General features: G+C 41.2%; 1 protein-coding gene across 3 annotated transcripts in view; it reads left to right on the top strand.

Annotated features, from left to right (window-relative positions):
* Positions 1–2095: 2095 nt before the first annotated feature.
* OGT (O-linked N-acetylglucosamine (GlcNAc) transferase) overlaps positions 2096–22343 on the top strand; it is a 34843-nt gene continuing 14595 nt past the window's right edge. For 2 of the 3 annotated variants that reach the window (XM_047715090.1, XM_047715092.1), the window contains exons 1-12: positions 2096–2357; positions 5161–5341; positions 6207–6450; positions 13193–13261; positions 16539–16655; positions 19225–19304; positions 19877–20072; positions 20324–20464; positions 21058–21158; positions 21324–21477; positions 21568–21669; positions 22099–22278. In XM_047715090.1, coding sequence (XP_047571046.1) covers positions 2321–2357; positions 5161–5341; positions 6207–6450; positions 13193–13261; positions 16539–16655; positions 19225–19304; positions 19877–20072; positions 20324–20464; positions 21058–21158; positions 21324–21477; positions 21568–21669; positions 22099–22278 — 1602 coding nt within the window. In that variant the 5' untranslated portion in view covers positions 2096–2320. The remainder of the gene's footprint in view (positions 2358–5160; positions 5342–6206; positions 6451–13192; positions 13262–16538; positions 16656–19224; positions 19305–19876; positions 20073–20323; positions 20465–21057; positions 21159–21323; positions 21478–21567; positions 21670–22098; positions 22279–22343) is intronic. The other variant, XM_047715091.1, reaches the window with a different exon arrangement.

Raw genomic sequence — 22343 nt, 5'->3', positions numbered from 1 at the left:
AATCAGGGTGAACGAGAATACACAAAAGTACCATCTTCCATGCCCAGGTCAGGCCTCCAGCCTGAAGAGACCGTTCTCTCTCCAGATAGTTACAGACCTTCACGTATTCTAGCACCTAACTAATACTCTTGTTTTATGCTCCAGTGGCTTTTTGTGTCTGCCTAACTGGGCTTCAAGTTCCCTGGGGGCGAAGATCTCCTGCCGATTTCCGTGTCCCCCACCGTGTCTTGCACAAAGGGATGTGCTAGGAAATGTTTACTTGACTGGCCAAAGACGGTGTGTTTGTCCCATTAGCGAGTCCTTCAGACGAAACCTTCCAGGTGCTATGCCCGGAAGGTACCCGGAGTGGGTTCTTGAGACTTCAGCTGGGATTTTTCCGATTGAAGCACTGTGAGCCTCACCATCCAGCCTCTCACAGCAGCAAAATGTATCATAATATCCTCTGACTCTTCTCTCTCGGGACAAGGAAACTTAGACCACAAGTAGGGATAAGCCCAATAGCCGGCCTCATAGGGAACATGACCTAACATTGAATAACAAAAAGAGTTTTACTTAATTAGCTAGCACCCGCTAATCAGCGAGGCCTAAACATCTGTCAGTGGAATCTGAGAAGTCTGTTCTAAAAGCTGAAAAGCTGAGTTTATTTGCCACAGATGGGGCACCTGTAATGAGAACGGGTAGAAAACGTTTTTGCAGTTAAACCAATCTGAGAGAAGAGGTTGGTACCCAATTTCCAGACAGAGTCTGTGGATTGAACTTGGTCTTTTTCATTGCATGTGACTATTAATCATCAGATGTGATGGAAGAAATTATCAGCAAGAATTTTCTCTGCACTCATATCCATAATTAACAGTTTGTGAACTGTGCTGAAGAAATCGAAGCAGAACTTGAGGGCTTAGGGTTTTTTTTTGTTTTTTTTTTTTTTTTTGTTAATGTAGTCAAATGACAAGGCAGTGGAAACGTTTTGAAGAAATTCACTGACCTGTTTTCTTAGATCAAGGATGACTTTTTGAAATAAAGCTCTGAGAGATCCAACTTGTTGCCTCCATGGGCTTATAAAAATTTCTTGCTGATGTGACAAGGTAACTCAAATCCTTTCAACAGGAGATATAAATTAATACCAATGTTACAAAATATCGGAACAATGGACTTGAAACTACAGGACGATCATAAGGGTTGATTTGTTCAGGGAAGTGGAAGCAATTCAGACTCAATCTGGATGTGTGGTTTTAAGTAGATGGCAAGTGAATTCATCTGTCATTGTTGAGCTGCCTTTAGCTAAATGTAATCATCGACTGTTAGGATCTGCAAAGCTATCTGGGGGAAGTGAAGTTACAATTCAGAAGAGAGTCAAGAATTTTGACGAATATGAATCATCTTTAACATTTTTATGGTTGCCTTTGGAATGCAAACTCTCAGCATGTCCCCGAGTTATGAAGCATTTGCCCGAAGACCGTGGGCAGAACTACGCTGCACACCAAAACGATTTTGAAATTTCGAACTGTATGCCTACGATCTGAAATGTTCAGGTTCATTCGGCCCGGTGAGAGTATCAATCTCTTTCATCAAAAGTGCTGAGATCAGTGGGTGGAATCAGAATTGAGACTCGTTCCAATTATAACCTTCTCCGCCATCGTTTTGAACAACAGCTCAGTCTTTGAAATAGAAACCTTTAAATTCACTTGCTCAGATTGATCCATCAACCTTGTAACTATCAATTTTTACACGAATAAAGTTGATGGAATTTTTTAGACGCCCCTGGCATTGGTACCAAAAACCTCCACTACCGGCTAGGTAACAAATCGCACAACTCCGACAAAAATGTATCCGTCGTGTAGACGGATTTCTTTTTAACCCTCCGCTTCGTTATTGAAAAACTTGGCCGCTCCTGCCCCAGCCGGTGCCCTAAGCGCGAGTAGGGTTGACAGGGTTGCTCGCATGCGCTCTCGACACAATCGTGTTTGTCGCAATGGGCCCTGGGCGGAAGGTTACAGAGGAGCCAGCGACTTTGATCATAGTCAGTTTGTCGGTAGCGCTGGTTACCGCGCTACTTCCGCGCTGGTACTTGATTGTAACAGAAAGTAGTTCCGGCCCGTGTTGTTTCGGCCGAGGAGCCGTCGCCGCCATTTCAAGACCGTGAGAGGTAGATGGCCAACCAGAGTTCCTAAGGTTCGAAGCCTGTAACTGCTGCCGCCGCTTAAGCCTGCCAAAACACTGGTACGGCTGCCGCACTCTTCTTACTACCTCTAGAAACATCCTTGCCAGTAGTGGCGGCAGCGGGTCAATTACCCTCCTCTCGTTCTCCTTCAAGAAGCTCCAGATGGCGTCTTCCGTGGGCAACGTGGCCGACAGCACAGGTACCGGTGTCCGTTCTACCTTGGCAGACGCCCCGTCGGGGTCTCGCGCCGTCCTCGACCTCTCATCACTCCCTTCCTTACCCCTAGCCATCCCCATTACATCAGTGTGGCATTGCTGAGCTTTTCGTCGTCTACCGGCATCTGTTCGGGTTTTCCGCTGTCCGCTCCTCGAACATTTCCTCTTTTCTTGCTTGCTTTCTGCTTCCATTTTTTGCTTTTTTAACCCCATCAATTTTCTAGCTGCCGACTCTCTCGGGACGCCTCTACCACACGTGCGCGCTTAGAACGTCTCAGAATGGACTGCATTGGAATCCCTGCCCTTTCACTCTCCTTCGCAGTCGTTTTCTCCCCGAATTCAGCCCACCGCCCCCTTCTCTCCCCCCTCCAGCCCTTTCCCCTTAGCCAGATTTGGTTCTTCTCTGTCAATCTAGGGTGGGGGTGCCATTCCAATGTAATCATGTCCTCGCTTTGCATCACCCGAGGACAAGCAGAAGCTCCTTGGTGTGCTGTAAGAAACCTCGAGAAGAGGGGCTACTGAGCAGCACCCCGCTGGGCAGCGCCTTTTTGGTGGTGTTTCGGTCGAGCGACCCCGGTTTAGATTGGAAATTTCCAGGGGTTCCTGTTGCCATCGCCCAATTCCACCCGCTGCCCCCAGCCTGGATTTCCGATCCCGTCTTCCCTCCCCTCCCGCGGGGAACCACACCCTTCCCTTCGCGAGGTTGCCAGCCCTGCAGTCCACTTCCTACCCTCCGGGAGAAACCACCCTGGTGCGGGTGCTTTGGCGTTGACCACCCTGCCCGCCGAATTTCTGCTTTGTGTTACTTTCTCCCTGTATTCCTCCGCCGCCGCCTCTGGGTCTTCCATCCCCATTCTTTAGCTTAGTGTCTCTTTATTCATAGGGTGTGTATTTTTTTAAGTTTTCATCTTTGCTTGAAGAGTTTGTAAAGCAACTGGAGTGTAGCTGCACAAGTTCAAGGCGGTTGCCCTCTTAGACAATTCAGTTGAAAGCATTCGGTACTAAAAATAAGAGGACCAAATTATAGGAGTGTCCTTCAGCTGCCTTTCCATATTGAGGCTATTTGGGGCGGAAGGGGGGGAAACTGAGCTGCGGTTCTAAGGTTTCCCACAAGGTTATTTTGTTGTTGTTTCTCAGTTGAGATGTGTCAAGGGTTTTATTATTTTTGGACATTGTGCAGGAAGTAATAGGAGAATCCTCCGTTGATCTTAATCCGTGAGATTGTGGGTAGTGGGATCTAGTGATCAGTGTTCCCCTTCCTTCCAGGGATTTTAAAAGATGTAAGAGTCTGTATGAGCTTGCCCTTTTCTGTGTTACTTTGAGGAAGTTGTCATTTCAAGTGTTAATATTAGCAGATAAAGGGGCTTTGAAAGTTAATAGTGTGTTGAAATGAGGGGCTAGGAAGTTCCAGAGACTTGTCTAAAATGTCATTAATTCACTAGTTTCTACTTGAGATACCATCTTACCCAGATTTGGATGCATGTCTCTGCTATTGTGTAGTGGTCAGCTTTACGTTCTGTCAGGAAATTTACTTTGCTTTCCTGAGTATACGGATCACTTGCCAGCTCTAAGGGTTGGGGTACAAGGCTCAAATTTGAGCTTGTCACTGTGACCTTGGTAGAATTGAAGTAATTTGTACATGGTTTCCCATTCCAACCTCCTAATGAAAGTGCCATGATCAAATTCCTGGTAAAAATGTATCATTGTTTAAGGAAGTGTTTACAATTGAGACTTAGGCAGTCTGTGGCTGTTTCTCTCCCCCTCTCTGGGCTTTAGCTGTACCCTTTATGTATCTGAATTAAGTCACTTACACAGAGCAAAGTGCTTTCATTTGTTACTCATTCTGCCCCACTTTATCGAATGGTCTTATATTTGAGCATTTCCCCATTCTTCCTAAAAATCATTGCAGTTGTAGGTAACTGCTTGGTTTATTTAGGGTTGTTTGAAATGTCTTAATCCTTTAGTCAGTGTCAGAGCTCTTGGAAAATGCTAGTTTTAAACCAGTGTGGGTGGGATTTAGCTAATTTGGTCTCCATTGTGAATTGGGATAATAGAGGAGCAATATAATCTTGGGTCTTTACTTAAAACGTTTGATGACCCCTTTAAATATTTTGGCTCCTAAGAGACTAATTCATGTTGTTTATCAGCTGTTTTAAAAATAGCACCTTGGCTTTTAACTGTTTTCCCCCTTGGTGCTGGTTTCAAGTGTATCCCTTAATAAAAAACTAAGTAGAGAAATTAGCAATACATTCTTGTAATTTCAAGAGTTAAAAACACAGGTGGTGCTCCCAGTCAGTTGAAGAGAGAGATTGTTACCAGTATCCCACCCCCCACAAATGCAACTTGAAACATGGGACAGAGTGTTTATTAAGTTTCCAGTAGGTGGTTCTGACATTAAATCTTTGTGACCTTGCAAATCATGTTGTATATTTTGTTTCTGTATGTTAACTAAGATACAGGGAATAATGTTTGGTGACTCTAGATGCTATTTCTGACTTATGATTTAAAAGTACAAAGTATTTTTGTTCATAAAATGTAATCTTATTTGGAAGTAAATGTTTCTATCTGTCTGGGGAAGAAAAGTTAATGGTGAATTCTAAAAATGCCAATTCTGCACCTGATGTTAACTTGGAGGTATAAATTAGTGCAGAACACTCTAGTGCTTTACATAGTTTCAAGCGTTTTCATCTTTGAGTTTAATATACCATATTTTTACATTTTTTTGTTTGCATTTCTAACTTTTTGTTTTCCCCCCTCCTTCCCTCAAATGTTTTGATGATTCTCCAGAACCAACGAAACGTATGCTTTCCTTCCAAGGGTTAGCTGAGTTGGCACATCGAGAATATCAGGCAGGAGATTTTGAGGCAGCTGAGAGACACTGCATGCAGCTCTGGAGACAAGAGCCAGACAATACTGGTGTGCTTTTATTACTTTCATCTATACACTTCCAGTGTCGAAGGCTGGACAGGTAGGAGATGTGGGGGTACCTGCTGGTGATTGCTGCCTCTGGGTGCTGAGCTTAAAAAAATGATACTTAAATATTTGAACTTGAAATTTTTCCAGTACTGGGTTTCAACTAAGCCACCAACGCACATCTGCTCTTTTGCCCACTTGGGACATGCCCAGCTGCCAGTTTTTCTCCTTTCTTTCGTGGTGGTGTTTATATTCTCAGTATGACTAGGGGCCTTTTCTAGATTTTCCCACCTACATCTGCCTTCTTAACTCTGTTCAGGTATACTAAGAATAATTTATTCCATCTGAGCATCCTGTCTCACCTTTGTAAGCTGTGTCAGTTTGAGGAATGGAAATGCTCAGAAATGATGGTGTATGTTGCTGTGGTAGGAGGTGCATATGTGGTTCAAGTTGCAAATGCACAAATCGTTATGATATGCTATTTTTAGCTCATCAGTTGAATTAATCAAAAGGGAAGAATCTGTCTTACCCTTTTAATAAATTGCCATTCTGGCTTATTTAGACATTAAAAGATGAGTGTCGTTACATTTTAATCAACAAATGGAAATGAGGGTCATGCACATAGCATTTTCATTCTTGATCTTAGTGTTCATGTCTTTACAATGTGGCAGTTTGATAAGACTTTAGTAAGAATTTTATCTCATAAGAAAAAAGGATTCCAACTTGAAATTGGGGATACCTCTACTTTTGGAAAACTTTGATTTCCAAAATATTTTCTACCGTACAGTAGTTAAAAGATACTGTCTTGTTACACAGTCAGCAGTAATAGCACAGGAGCTTCAGAAACTGAGTTGTGTGTGGGCCATACCTTCTCTCTGTGACACGCATACCCATGTATCAACACTTTTCGCTTTTTCCAGATCTGCTCACTTTAGCACTCTGGCAATTAAACAGAACCCCCTTCTGGCAGAAGCCTATTCGAATTTGGGGAACGTGTACAAGGAAAGAGGGCAGTTACAGGAAGCAATTGAGCACTACCGGCACGCACTGCGTCTCAAACCAGATTTCATCGATGGTTATATTAACCTGGCAGCCGCATTGGTAGCAGCAGGTGACATGGAAGGGGCAGTACAAGCTTACGTCTCTGCTCTTCAGTACAATCCTGTGAGTAACATTTTAATGGTAATTATTTCCCTTTACAAAAGCCCATAGGGAAATAGCCTGCTACTTCAGACATTAAATAGGTTTTTGGATGGAATGAAGTTGAGTTTAGAAATGTTTGATGACTTAAAATGGTGAAATTGCTTGGACTGGATCTGCATTAGGTTTTAAAAAATTAGTTTTATCTAGCAAGTTACATTTAAAAAGCATAAAAATTACCCTTATTGCAAGAAGTTCTACACCTATTTTTATTTTTTATTTTATTTTTTTAAAGATTATTTATTTATTTATTTGACAGAGATCACAAGTAGGCAGAGAGGCAGGCAGAGAGAGAGGAAGGGAAGCAGGCTCCCTGCTGAGCAGAGAGCCCGATTCGGGGCTTGATCCCAGGACCCTGGGATCACGACCTGAGCTGAAGGCAGAGGCTTTAACCCACTGAGCCACCCAGGTGCCCCTACACCTATTTTCATAATGACTGTAAAAATGCAGAACATACGACATTTTGGGGGGGGTTGTTTGATTAAATTTGGATATGTTCTGATAGGTATTTGTAACAGTTAATTGATTTTCAAGGCATACTGGATGAAGGGCCTTAATCTGTAATAGGAAATAGTTATAACAGGACGCCACTGTTTTGGGTCAGTGACATGAAAACTAGGCTGCGAAATGTGTTCTTCAGTAGCGTATTCTGTTTTCATTCAACATAATTACAAGTGGTAGAATTGAGGCAATAGCATCCAAACCAGGCTTTTGATTAGTTTTTAAATTTGGGGGGCTAAATTGCCGATGTTCTCTGGCGAACAAGTGAGGCCCAGCTGGCAGACATTAAGTTCACATTGAGTTAGGGTCTCTGAAAGATCGATAAAAAACAAAAAAGTAAGACTGGCCCTCAGAACTTTTGATGTAGTTAAGAAAGAACTACAGAGGGGCGCCTGGGTGGCTCAGTGGTTAAAGCCTCTGCCTTCAGCTCAGGTCATGATCTCGGGGTCCTGGGATCGAGCCCCGCATCGGGCTTTCTGCTCAGCGGGGAGCCTGCTTCCTCCTTCTCTCTCTCTCTCTCTCTCTCTCTCTCTGCCTGCCTCTCTGACTACTTGTGATCTCTATCAAATAAATAAAATCTTTAAAAAAAAAAAAAAAGAAAGAACTACAGATAGATATAAACTTAAGAGGTAATGATAGAAGGAGTATAGGTCTCCAGAAAAAACGAAGGGTACATGACCAAGCTAAGTGGTCCACATTTAGTTTTGCAACAAGTCTGGAAGTTATTTATGTTAGTTAATTATGTTAGCTACCATTTATTGAAAATCCGCTATGTGCTCAAATACTGTGCCAGTTGTTTCAGATATTGGTCTTCTTAATGCTTATGATCCTTTGAAGTAGATAGTATTATTCCCAGTTTTGCCAGTTAAAAGAGTCAGGAGAGTCAGGGGTCCTGTAACTTTCTTGGGATCACACAGCCAGTAATGGAGAAGTAAGATATTAAAACCTGAGCCTGAATATAATTTTTTTCCTCTTGGTAACTGTCTTTTTAAAAAAATTCACATAAAATTAACATACAGTGTTATATTAGTTTAAGGTGTATAGTATAGTGACTCAGCAATTCTATACATTACTCAGTGCTCCTCACGGTAAGTGTATCTTAATCCCCTTGCCTAGTCCACCCCCCCCCCCGCCTCCCCCCTGGCAGCCACCACTTTGTTCTCTGTATTTAAGAGTCAGGGTTTTTTCTGTTTTTTTTTCTTTGTTCATTTCTTTTGAGCTTGAATATCTTGAAAGTAAACACAGAAGAGAGAAGAAATAAAAGATTAAAAAAGGGAGGATGTGCCCAGAGGCCCCCCTCGCTCAAGGCAGCTGTTGAGTACAGTTTGAAAACCGTTGATCGGATCCTGCTGTCCCTTAATCCCTATTTTATAGGTTTGGAAACTGCAGCTTAATTTAGTAGTTTGTGCAAAAGATCTGAAATCACTTTTCATTATGACATCTGTTAATGATTATTTTTCCAGTTAATTTTAAGAGTTTAATATTTATTATTATTTTTTCATTGCTTTTTGTATGGATACAGTGAAAAGTCTCCCAGTTGCTCTTCTTGGAGGTAGTCAGTGAAACTAACTCCTTACATGCATTGAGTATTCTGAAAGGATATGTAGATTTGCGTGGCTTTTTGTGATTTTTATTGCAGTATTATCTAACTAGTTTCCACAAGAAATTATGGGGGGGAGCCCTGTACTGCCACTGGGGCTTGGACCCTGTTCTTCAGAGCCAGGGCTCAGAGTTCACTTGTGCACCTAGTTTTCACAGTAAATTCGTACCCTTTATTAATCAGGGTTGGTTCCGCCCTTCTCTTGTTGATTGAGTATAAACTCACTCTTGCCCTCTTATATAGCTGTGGCTCCACATCTTGAACTCTGATCCCCTTGGCTCAGGTTTTCAGTTGTTTACATGTGTAGCAGGGCAGTCATTGCTGCTGACCTGATACCAAACTGCAGGAGTAGAAAACCTAAAGGAGAAGGGAAGACTAAAGTGGGAGACAGAACCGTGTTTTTCAATATCTAACCTGTTAACAGAAAGCTTATTGTTGGACCTTACCAGAGAAGTAAAAACAGTCCTAAAATACATCGTGGGACTACCTCCTTAAAGGCACTGAACAGCTATGAATTCCCATGTGGTTCTGTTTCTACTAGCGGAGGTTGCTGCTTTATTTCTGTGCCTTCACCAGTAAGAGTGAAAAAAGGATTGTGCAGACTGCTGTGATTTCACCTTAAATATACCAGTAATGTTTTAACTTATTGAAGGATATCTAGCCTTAATTAGACTTCAGCTTAGTGTCAAATGCCTTTGTCAGTTCAGTACTGACAGTCTATAGTCTGTTCCTAAGTTGTGCTCTTGTTAGCAATGCATTGTTGTCTTGAATCATAGAAGTAGTTGGCCTATGAAAAATAGTTAAAATCATGTTATTTTGGTTTTGCAGCAGTGAAAAGGTAAAATGTTATGGTAGTATTCTTGGTAATCTGTTTTCAGCAGTTTATCCTTTCTAGTTAATGGTAGAAGTTATTCTGTGACTTGATTATAGAAATTTTAAGACCTGGAGCTGTTTCATATTTTTATGTTCTGAACTGTCTTCTGTAATGTTGGATTTAATAATTTCACTGAAATTTTAGTCCATTGTATTTAAGGGTGCTATTGCAGCGGTTAATCTACATGATGGTTCACTAGAGTTGCCTCATACCCAGCAGTCCCTTTTATGAATTACGTATAAAATTGTCCTTTGTAAAATGGCTATAACCCTGAGTTGTTCTAAGGCGCTCTGTTGGCGGTTGAAACATTGCTTTGGCTTTGATTGTGGATGCATAATGCTGAGAGCTACTGGCATCCTGACTATCATGTTACTGTCATGTAATTTGTTACTGTTGTGAGCTAAGCTGTGGAAAACCATATATTTCTGTTTCTCTCTGCTTTTTATTATGTTTGCTGTGCAAATGTCACATTTAAATATTTGAGTGCTTATTGTGTGTGCAGTGCTTTATTAGGAATTGGGGTGAAATGCCAGGGAGAAAAAGTTGAAGGTTCTAATATGAGAGAGGACCTGACCTGTAAAGAGAAAAAGGGCGTTAAGTTCCTTGGATGATTATTGTTAGAGAGTATTAATCAGAAGATTTTCTTGAGTGGGTGCTTATAACCTAAGCATTCTGTAGGAAGGTAAATAGCAAGTAGACTTCCTTGGCTGAAGTGGTGAGTCAAGTAGTACAAGAAGTGAGTGTAGTAGAGGAGAGTCAGTTTGAAGATTCAGAAAGAGTAGAGGCTGAGGAGTTTAAATTTAAATTGAGAGGCAATTGAGAACTACCGTATGTTTTTATCAACCTGATTCTTCATGTGTATGTCTGTAAGTGTGGATAGATAGATAGATAGATAGATAGATAAATGTGGGTAGGGGTTGGAGCTCTAGGAAGAAAGGCAGGAAATAAATGCTGTTTTGGGAGGGGTGGTTATATAGGAAATTCTTTTTTTCTTTTAAAGATTTTATTTATTTGAGAGAGAGATCACAAGTAGGCAGAGAGGCAGGCGAGGGGGGCGGGGAGCAGGCTCCTGCTGAGCAGAGAGCCTGATGCGGGGCTCAATCCCAGGACCCTGAGATCATGACCTGAGCCAAAGGCAGAGGCTTTAACCCACTGAGCCACTCAGGCACCCCTCTATAGGAAATTCTTACTCATTTTGAAGCAGTCTTGGGTTTTGAACTTTTGGGAGAATACTTGTATCCTTGGATTTCCTAGAAATCTGCTGTTTGTGCATAAACGTTTGGATTCCCAAATGGGAGACTTGGATTTCAGTATTATATTTAATATGAGATGTTTTTACCTTTTTCTAAAACTGCCTTGTTGATTATCTGCTAGTGATCTTGAAGATAATCTGTTTTTAACTGTGGGCATTGTGTTAACTTGATTTAGTATGCTGTAATGGATCAAGATGGTATTATTAAATATAGGTAGGCACTGTCAGCAGTTGGATGGCATCCATCCAAGAGTTTATAGAAATTAGAGGGTAAAAGTATGCAACAGTTGGCTAAAATATATAGCCCATTAGGGTCACTATTGGGGAATTATTGCAAGATTTTTGATTATTATGGCTCAGAAGAGACATAGGAATTGGTAAAAGTCCAAAGGTAAATAACTGCAATAATCAGATGTAGTAATAGAGCTTTTATGAGCAGATTGGATTGTTTAGTTAATGGTTGGCCCAAACTGAAGGGTAACCCTTAAAGTTTAGGAAGAAAAATTATACAAAGTAGATAGCAAGATTATAGAATCATTACTTCTGAGTATAAATAGGGCTAAAAATGCTTAGAGTCATTGGAGGAGGATAAATCTGTAATAAGACTAAAGATACCTGTGACTTTTTTTTTTAAAGGATTAGTATTAGCCTTTTGTACTTGAGGTCACGGGAGACAGTCCTTCTCTCCCAACACACCAGTCACTGCTCGATGGACAGACAGGACAGATCAGGTAGATCATGGAATTGACCCAATATGGTCAACTGTTACAGCTGTTCTGTGGCAGTCTGTTTGCTGGCTGACTTTTGGTTCACCTAATGGATGATTGTATACAGTCACAAAAGCTGTTTGTCAGTAAAATTAACCACGTGATTCTGGAAACCATAATACGATTGTGCATAGAATAGTATATATGATGATACTTTGGCGCAGTTGGCAAAATTTCTCTTACTGGGACTTAATAAGGCTCTTTCCCCCTCTGTGGAACAGTTTGGAATGATAAGCTTACTCCCTATTGCCATTGTCTGTGCTTGTTAGCTGGTAGATTTGAATGACAAAGGCAAACAAGGACAAATAAAAATTTAAGCTCACTGTTCTGATGAGTCTTTCATACTGAAGAACGGAATGGTGAGTCAGATGACTCACAACACAATGGCGTTGCTAATAAAAAAGCAGAGTCAACTGCTTTTCATTATTCACCCACTCAATTCTAATGGCACTTAATACTAATGAGTAATCTAGTGGCAGGTGCCAGGATTGAAGCTTTGGTTGGATGATAATCCTTCTGTCTAATGCTGAAATGAAGTCAAGGTTTCTAAATATGCCTAACAGCGCAAGGGTAGGTTTGCTGATAGCCAGTCACAGCTAAATACTTTTTTTCACTATGGAAAATTTTTGGCCCTTGATACTGGAGTGATAACCTTTGAACAAAATAGTTGAACAAATATTTGGTGCTTTTTTTTTTAAAGTGACTGACATTTAGGGAGAGGAGAAGCTTCAGTAAAGCCCATAGTCTCCCCCTCCATTTTAAAAATTTAAATTCAGTTAACATATAGTTTCAGATGTAGAGTTCATGAGTCATCAGTCTTACATAATACCCAGTGCTCATCACATCACGTGCCCTCCTTGCCCTCCTTAATGTCCATCACCCAGTAACTCCATCCTCCCACCTCCCCTCCCCTCCGGCAACATTCAGTTTGTTTCCTATGTTTAAGAGTCTCTTAGGGTTTGTGTCCTGCTCTGATTTTGTCTTGCTTTATTTTTCCCTCTCTTCCCCTATGATCCTCTGTTTTTTTTTTTTTTTAAGATTTTATTTATTTATTTGACAGAGATCACAAGTAGGCAGAGAGGCAGGCAGAGAGAGGGGGAAGCAGGCTCCTTGCTGAGCAGAGAGCCCGATGCGGGGCTTGATCCCAGGACCCTGAGATCGTGACCTGAGCCGAAGGCAGAGGCTTAACCCGCTGAGCCACCCAGGCACCCTGTTTTGTTTCTTAAATTCCGTATATGAGTGAGATTATAGTCTTTCTCTTATTGACTTATTTCAGTTAGCATAATACTTTCCAGTTCCAAGGCCCATAGTCTCTTATCTGAAACTGGTGGGATCAGAGGCATTTCAAAATTCAAAATTTTTTAGGATTTTCAAAAGATGGTAGTACCATGTATAAAACTCTCAGGTGAGTCTGGAGCAGTACCTTCTAGTAAAACACATGTTTCTGCAGCAGGAGGTTTGAGTATTCACACTAAGTGGGATCAATGAATTCTCTAAATAGCTTTGTGCCGGTTCTGGTCAGATTTAATCATCAGATAAGTTTTTGGAACTTTTTGGAATTTGGAATTGAGGATGTGCGGTTGTGGTTCTGTAATTTGTCAAGCAGTATCTTTAGTTGGCAGAATAAAAGGACAGCAAGCTTAGATGCATAAAAGTAATTTCAAGGTATTTTTGGTTGACAGTATAATTAAGGAGTATCTCCTGGTTTCTAGGATTTGTACTGTGTTCGCAGTGACCTGGGGAACCTGCTCAAAGCCCTGGGTCGCTTGGAAGAAGCCAAGGTAGGTGTTTGATAGAATACATTTAAACATCAGTGTTACGAAAACTTGTACTTTTTGCCAAGTCTTCAACTCTTCATTGAGCTATCTCCAAAAAACAGTCCTATGAAACTGAGGAAAACTGATGGCATGAATCACCTCAGACTAGAGCAGGGCCATGCTTTGGCATATCTGTTCTAAGTCTGGGGGTAAAGCAAGAACCTGAACATTTTGGAGCCTTTCTGCTGAGCTAGATCATCTTTATAACAATGGGCTCCGTCATGATCTTATGTGGGAATAAGTAACTATTCCTTCAAATCTGAGGCTTGCCTGCTGGTGACAAGCAGAGCACCTGTGATTTGGCTCAAGACTCCTATATGATGCAGGTGCCATTGAAAATGCTGCTCTTCTAAGTCCTTTGTGGCTTGTAAGTGGAGAAGAATTTCATCCAAATGTTACCCTGTAATACTGGCATTTAAAATTCTTATTTAACCTTCCTCCCTTCATCTTCCTTACCCTTTTTACAGTGGAAGAAAGGCTGTTAAAATGATTGCAAATTAATAATTGGAACATCCTGCCCCTTGTCCCTACTCCCTCCCCTAAGTTCCTTTTTCCTCTTTTCCAAACCTATTTGTCTACCTTCTTTTCTTCCTTACTTCCTTCTTTTATTCCTCCCCACCCTACCTCTTTAAAAAAAAGAAAAAAAAAAAAAAGGACAAAGCTGGTTTGTTTGGGAAATGGACTGATCGAAAGAAAACTTGCCAAAGTGGAAAGGTGGCTTTTAGCATTCTTTGTTTCCAAATAATGAATTTGAACACCAGGTTGGGTTATTAAAGCTTTTGGTATAATTGTAAATTAAATTTACACATGAAATTGTCTTGTTACAAGCCACCTTACGCAACCGCGCTGCAGGGGTGAGGAGTGGGGAGAAACCAGAATGCTTCTGAAACTCCCACCTGTTGCTCTGAGCCCCACGCGCATGCTAATGCGTGGAGTGTATGCGCAGCGTAGCTGTCTGTTTGCTTCATCCAGGGAGGGCGAAGGCTTTTCAGCACCATCTAATGTTAAAAGGCACTAGTTTTAAGTGCGTAGCTCATAAATTCTGCTGACACTTTGGATTAACCTTTATGTAGGTTTCCAGCTAATGAATTGTAATGGATTCCAATCTTAGCTGATAAATCTAATTGGTAATTTATAGAACAAATATTCGATAAGCTCCTATTAATTGTCACCCCACCAAGCGGACAGCTAACATGAATTGCACTTCACTGCAGCTTTAGAGATCGGTTTAGGCTGAGACATTGCGCCTGCCTTAGGTTGCTGACTTCTTTATTTCAGAGCTCTGGAGACACCTAGTTTGAAAAATGTTTATTCTGTTTTTGTGAGAACTTAGTGAACAAGAACATACTCTTGAGTGAAATGCAATGTATTTCTTTTGTAATCAGTGCATTTGAAAATTCAAGCCAGCATATTCCTAGTAGATGGAAGCAAAATTAAGTTGTCTTTGTAGAAAGCGAAGAGCCTTTCTTCCAGCAAAAATCCCTGCTGTATGCAATAGCCCTGATTAACCCTCTCCCTTCTGCATGTTTCCCATGTTACAGACTTGAGACTGTCCTCATTCCCATATGTAATAGACATCCAAAGAATTTCAATTGCTTTGTTGAACTTTTACTAATGATCTTGTTTTTATTTTCTCTCTTGTTTTTGGTTTTTCACCATTGATATTGTATTTAGAAGGTTTCAGGTGGGTGAAACCTCCTATTCCATGCGTAAGGTGCCTCGCTGAAGGGAGCTCGAGGCCTGGATCTAGGGCAGACACACACCTCCTCCTCTTCCAGCAAGGAACGCACCGAAAAGTCACATGATGAGAAATATGGTAACGGGTTTGTAACTGCCACAGCAAAACAATTTGCCTCCATGCCTGAATCTTCTGTCTTGTGGCTTCAGAAACAGCTTAAAATAATTTTATTTACGAGCAAGTTACGTAAGAGAATGTTTATACTATAGCCACAATTCTGTCAAAGATAAGTAAAAGTTAATTGATATTAAAAATTATTAGAGATAATTTACTAGTAAAAGCTTCTAACTCTTCTTGTTGTTCATTTTTTTCCTTTTTTCTTCTTTGTTTGGATTGCAGCATTCTGCTCTTCTGATGATGCGCTGTGACCCTGCAGTAGCGCAAAGGCTGCGCAGCGTTAATGCGCAATGCGTGCAAATGAGCCCCTGTGAACGGTTGACTAGATGAGTAATCTGATTGACTGGCTCCCTCAGTCCTATTGTGTAGCCTTTTTTGGATAAAATTGGGTTTTAACATACCTCGAGTCCAACTAATCTCATTAAACAAATATTCTCTCTGGGCCTGTCTAGTAGATTAATGGATCTGGTTGGCCGTTTGCTGCGTCTAGGGGTGTTCTATGTAGCGCAGCAGTTCGCAGCGATCGCGCAGTGCGTTGCTGTTAGGTTGCGCAAGCGATGTTTGCGCTCGCATTACAGGGACCTCAACCTAGGTGCAATCCTGTCATAGGAGGTTTCAGCTTTGGTCCCCCTTGGGAGTCGGGTGTTGTGAGGATGGATAGCCTGGCTTATACCTGATGTGGCAGAAAGACATTCTTCTCCTCAGTAGCGTAGTTTTGATGTGAGTGAGGAACAGTATTGTTTAGAGCAGCGTTTCCCAAAGTGTGTTTCGTAGCATTCTAGTAATATGTCCACGGAAAAAAAGAGTTCCATGGTCAACTAAGTTGAGGGAGTCCCATATAAACTGTTAAAGGCTTAGGCAAGTTCTGTAGCAAAGAAACCTGTTTTCTGTTCGCCTAATTGATTTGATCATGAAATCCTTTTTTTTCCCAGTGAGCTCTGGTAACATTTTGTAGGGCACGCTTTGGGAAACTGGTGAGGGGGTAATGGGGTGGGAAAATTTGGTTCTGAGCGGCACCCTCTAGAGCAGACTTGAAAACCTAGCAGAAGCCCTTAGGTATTCAGATAAAGAAGTCCAGCATAGAGTATTAAGGCAACTGGCTTCCCAGATAAGTCCCAGAATAAAGGGTCGGTTATTGGTCAGCAGAACTGAACATGGTGGTTTGCACTTGGGTTCTGGTGGCGCAGGCGCAGGAGCAGCCAGCTGTGGCAGCGCATTAGTTTTGGCGCAAGCGAGCCTATGCTGCAGGGTCACTTTTGGCTGGTCAGAGAAGGAATAATGATATCACCTTCTTCCCCCCCCCAATCTTTTTTTTTCCCTTTACAAATTTTCCCTTTTCCCTTTACCTCCTTCCCCTCCCATCTTCTTTCATTAACCCCTCCTAAGGCATGTTATTTGAAAGCAATTGAGACGCAACCGAACTTTGCAGTAGCTTGGAGTAATCTTGGCTGTGTTTTCAATGCACAAGGAGAGATTTGGCTTGCAATTCATCACTTTGAAAAGGTTAGTCATTAATAATTGGTACTTGGGAAGTGCTTATGTGTGCAGGGTGTTTTTACTTAGAACCAAATAATAGGCCTTTACTTCATCAGTCACTTAATCTTTGTTTCTTTGACAGCGTTATAGCATTTGCTGGATGGTATATGATGTGGCAGTTTCCAGTTTTGTTTGTTTCTGAAGATTTTATTTTATTTTATTTTAAAGATTTTATTTATTTAGTTGACACACAGAGAGAGATCACAAGTAGGCAGAGAGGCAGGCAGAGAGAGAGAGGAGAAAGCAGGCTCCCTGCTGAGCAGAGAACCTGATGTGGGGTTCGATCCCAGGACCCTGGGATCATGACCTGAGCCGAAGGCAGAGGCTTTAACCCACTGAGCCACCCAGGTGCCCCTGAAGATTTTATTTTTTAAAGTAATCTCTACATCCAACGTGGGGTTCGATCTCACTCATGACTCTAGGTTCTAAGAGTCGCTCGTGGCTCCATCGACTGAGCCAGCCAGGTGCCCCCCCCCACCGCCAGGCAGTTTCCAGGTTTGCATGGAAAATGTATTTTAGAAATTAAAAATGCTTTTTTAAGAAGGGCAACTTTAAAGAAGCAGGGTTTCTTGGTCAAAAGGCTGATTCCAGATTGGGGTAGGAAATGTACAAAATGAATCTTGAGTACCCTATCACACCAGAAAGCAAGGAAGCTTTGATAGAGTAGGTCGAGAGGACTCGAAAAGGCAACCGGAAGAGGCTCATGCTGGCTAAAGATGGGACTTGAACATCAGCTGGAATATTAACTGAGATATATTTGAAACTTGTCAAATGTGTGTAAATTCATGAGTTTATAAATATACTAAGAAGAAATTCATTTGCTACCTTTAAAAGATAAGGAGTAATTCATTTTGAAAACTGACTAGAGTAGGAAGAATAAAGTATTTGTCTTCCTTCTGTGTGAACCGGACCTTAGGGTAACCCAGTAGTTGATGGGGGAAGTTTCTATTTATAGCAGTGTTCCAGCTAGTAAATGAAAAAGGAATGGTACAATCAGAGTTTCACCATTAATAGATTTAGGCATTTATCTGTGGCAAAGAAGACACAACCAGATGCTAGGTACTTTGTGATAGAAGCAAAGAGAAGAGGAAGTGTTCTTTATGACTCTTTAATATGTTCACAATTACTCATTACCTTTACCTTTTCAGTATTTCAGTTAAAGTTTGCATTTATTACACTGTAGGAGTACCTACCTCTTGCTCGGTGGTTCTCTGCCTTGGTTGCACGTGAGGAGCTTATAAAAGATAGGAATTCCTGGTGCCATCTTCAGAGGGTCTGATTTAACTGGTACGTGAGAGAGCCCAGGCACCCTTTAGGAGGTGAATTCTTAATGTTATGGCCAGGGTTGAGAATCCCTGCTCTGGTTATATCTGGCCATATTTTAAGACAACTTCAGATTTATTTGGATAAAACCATTTAATGGTTAGTATCTCCTTGAAGTAATGTATCTGACTAAGTGTGTAGCTCTAATTACATATCTTACTAAGGTCTTACTGAGTATGTAGACTTTATTAATGAGCTATATATTTCCCTTTTCAGTTAGAGCCTGCTGCTGTTTCTTCCTGCCATTATGTTTTAGAAGAGTTAGGATTTTTTTTAAAGATTTTATTTTTTATTCATTTAATTTTTTTAAATTTATTTATTTGATAGGCAGAGATCACAAGTAGGCAGAGAGGCAGGCAGAGAGAGAGGAGGAAGCAGGCTCCCTGCTGAGCAGAGAGCCCGATGTGAGGCTCGATCCCAGGACCCTGGGATCGTGACCTGAGCCGAAGGCAGAGGCTTTAACCCACTGAGCCACCCAGGCGCCCCTGTTCATTTAATTTTTTGAGGTGGGGAGGGGGCAGACAAAGAGGGAGAGAATTAAGGAGGCTCCAAGCCCAGCGTAGAGCCTGATGTGGGGCTTGATCTCAAAACCCTGAGATCATGACCTGAGCCAAAATCAAGAGTTGAACACTTAACCGACTAAGCCACCCAGGCACACTTTTAAGATTTTATTTTTAAGTAATCTCTACACCCAACGTGGGGCTCAAACCCATAGTCCCGAGATCAAGAGTCACATGTTGCACAGACTGAGCCAGCCAGGCGCTCCTAGAAGAGTTAGGCTAATTAATCTTAAATAAGATAGGGCCCACCGTTAGAAGTATTTAGCTCAGTAAAATTGGAGGAGACCCAGTTTAAAATTTTTCCCTTCAGGACACATTGTGCTCTCCCATTACACAAGTTATTTTGATAACATTGAGGTTTGTGAATAATGAGTGGGTACTAAAATAACGGTTTTTAAAAGTTTATTTGTTTCATAATTTCTCCACCCAGTGTGGAGCTCAAACACACAATGCTGAGATCAAGAGTTGCATGCTCCGACTGAGTCAGCCAGACACCCCTATATGGGTTTTTTTTTTAAGTGAAAGAAATAAGATTTAACTATACTGGAATATGTAATTGGAGGCCTAAAATTATCTCAGAATAAAAAATTGTAATTGGCAAGTGTAATCTGAAATCTTAACTTGTCTCTGAGTAGCTGTCTTGTAATTTTTAGGCTGTCACCCTTGACCCCAATTTTCTGGATGCTTATATCAATTTAGGAAATGTCTTGAAAGAGGCACGGATATTTGACAGGTGAGAGAATGTTTTATTTGATACATTTTCTTGAGTGTTTGTTGTATTGGCACTTGAGCCTTTGGACTAAAATGATGACAGTGGTCCATTGAAATACATTTTCCTTTTCTAGTATGTTGCTTTTCCCTCATCATGTCTGCTGTGTTACCTTTTATTTAGAGGCATTGTTGCCTGACTTTTCATTGCTGGCTTTCCTCCAAGCCATTATCCTTCTCACTGGGAATTTAATTGAAATTTCTTTTATTGTAAACCTGTTGAAGTGGTTATCTTTTAGACTAAATTATTTCTTTGATCTGATTCCAAAGGCTAAGTAAATCCTGACTTTTTGACCTCTTTTTTTTTTTTTTGGTTAGGGGAGAGCTGATTTCTTATGTGGAAATAGAAAATTTTTCAATGTAAAAATACATTTTTATTAAGGTGGAATGTTGATGTGAGGTTAAGTATAGTATAGCATGAATTATAATTAATTGATAGACTTTGGTATAGCTTGAATTAATTGTAACAAAGCATCCATTAAAAGTTAGTTGCATTGTGTGTGTGTGTGTGTGTGTATGTTTTTTTTTTATTTACAGAGCTGTGGCAGCTTACCTTCGTGCCCTAAGCTTGAGTCCAAATCATGCAGTGGTGCACGGCAACCTGGCTTGTGTATACTATGAGCAAGGCCTGATAGATCTGGCAATAGACACCTACAGGCGAGCTATTGAACTGCAACCACATTTCCCTGATGCCTACTGCAACCTAGCCAATGCACTCAAAGAGAAGGGCAGTGTAAGGACATTTATTCAGTCTATTTCTTTGTTACCTGGTAGGATTAAAAAGCTGTTTCTGTACCTATTGCTATTAAGTATCGAAGTGGTGAATTGTTTTACTTTCAAGTTTTGGTTGAGAGAATAGCAAAAATACCTATTTTCTAGAATATTATCAGCCATTAGGCTTAATTAAGCAGTTGTTGGAATAACATCTGTGTTGGCTCTGTGATTCCTCCGTATAGGTGTTGAATAATTTGTTTCATTTTCTAGGTTGCCGAAGCAGAAGATTGTTATAATACAGCTCTCCGGCTGTGTCCCACCCATGCAGACTCTCTGAATAACCTAGCCAATATCAAAAGAGAACAGGGAAACATTGAAGAGGCTGTTCGCTTATATCGTAAAGCATTGGAAGTATGTTCAGGGTGGTGTGGCTGGATATTTTTTCTGTGTGTTAATAGAGGAAAGGCAGTTAAAGTTTGCCATGTCATCCACCTCTTTTGTAAAAACAGTGGTTGAATCATTCATTGAACCAGTAATTGAGTATCTAAGGTATGAGTGAAGTCGTGTGTGACATTCAGGGAAGTCTCTATGTTGAGTTTGTTATTTTATGGGCAGGTAGAGCTACACGGAAAAGTTAAACTGAGTTAACAGTTCAAGAGAGGTTACAAATAAGTCCATAATTTCAGTGCCTGATGGCTGTAATGGTGGGTGGTGGTTGTGGTTTAATAAGAGACTGAGATTTTAGAAAAGAGAGATGCTGGAGTAATCGGCATAAGCTGGATGAGGAGAGGTCTTACCTCCTCACCTTTGGAAACAAGGAGAGGTAAAAAATAAAGGAAGTGGTAGAATTTGAGTCACTTGATTTTGAAGAATGAGGAGACTTGGAGAAGGTAGACAGAAATGTAGGGATATAAAGATACTTGAGCAAAGTTCTTACCGTGGTAAGTTTTTACTGCTGGTTTAGAAGTTTTTTTTAAACCTCGGATGTCATCTTGACTCTGTAGGTCTTCCCAGAGTTTGCTGCTGCTCATTCAAATTTAGCAAGTGTACTGCAGCAGCAGGGAAAACTTCAGGAAGCTCTGATGCATTATAAGGAGGCTATTCGGTAAGATCCTCACTGTCTAATTTTTTTTTTCCTTTACATTTTTAAATGTTTGGCCTGTGGCACATTTGGCTTGTGTTAAGATGACTTTTAATAACCATAGACTAACATTACAGGGAGTTAAAGGTTTTTGTACTAGAAGAAGAAAATCTTCGTTTTCTCTTTTAGAATTAGTCCTACCTTTGCTGATGCCTACTCGAACATGGGAAACACTCTAAAGGAGATGCAGGATGTTCAGGGAGCTTTGCAGTGTTACACTCGTGCCATTCAGATTAACCCTGCGTTTGCAGATGCCCACAGCAATTTGGCTTCCATTCATAAGGTTACTACTGTTGATTATAATACGTGCATCTAAGCACCTAATGTTTAATTGTAGCAAAACTTTTAACCATCCCATTTTACTTATTTCCAGGATTCAGGGAATATTCCAGAAGCGATTGCTTCCTACCGCACTGCTCTGAAACTGAAGCCTGATTTTCCTGATGCTTATTGTAACTTGGCTCATTGCCTGCAGGTAAAGAATAACAGGCCAGTAATTGGGTTTCGGTGTGGCAATCACTTTTTAATTGTTATGTGCCACATTAATCCAAGCCTGGCCAGAGACCTTTAAACAAACTATTTTCTAAAGGGTTATCTGAAGTTATATTAGGCCAAAGTCATGTAAAATGTTAAATCTTGGAATAGGGTTTTCTGGGAAATAACTTTTTTCCCCCCTAAGACTTTATTTGACAGAGAGAGCCAGAGCGCACAGGCTGGGGGGTGGGGGAGAGGTGGGACGGAGATGGCAGAGGGAGAGGGAGAAGCAGGCTCCCCACTGAGCAGGGAGACCGACATGGGGCTCCATCCCAGGACCCCGGGATCACAACCTGAGCCAAAGGCAGATGCCCAATCACCTGAGCCACCCAGGTGCCTCTGGGTAGTAACTGCTTCTTGCCTCCTCTAGATTGTCTGTGACTGGACAGACTATGATGAGCGAATGAAGAAGTTGGTCAGTATTGTGGCTGACCAGCTAGAGAAGAACAGGTTGCCTTCTGTGCACCCTCATCATAGTATGCTCTACCCTCTTTCTCACGGCTTCAGGAAGGCTATTGCTGAGAGGCATGGAAACCTCTGCTTGGATAAGGTACAATTGTTTTGTCTCAATCTTTCTGTTTCACAATAAAGTACAGATACAGAAGATGACGTGAA

This window comes from Lutra lutra, chromosome X (genome assembly GCF_902655055.1).
Source record: "Lutra lutra chromosome X, mLutLut1.2, whole genome shotgun sequence".
Lineage (NCBI taxonomy): Eukaryota > Metazoa > Chordata > Mammalia > Carnivora > Mustelidae > Lutra > Lutra lutra.
The sequence above is the reverse complement of the archived record's forward strand: the minus strand, read 5'-3'. Positions and strand labels throughout refer to the sequence as shown.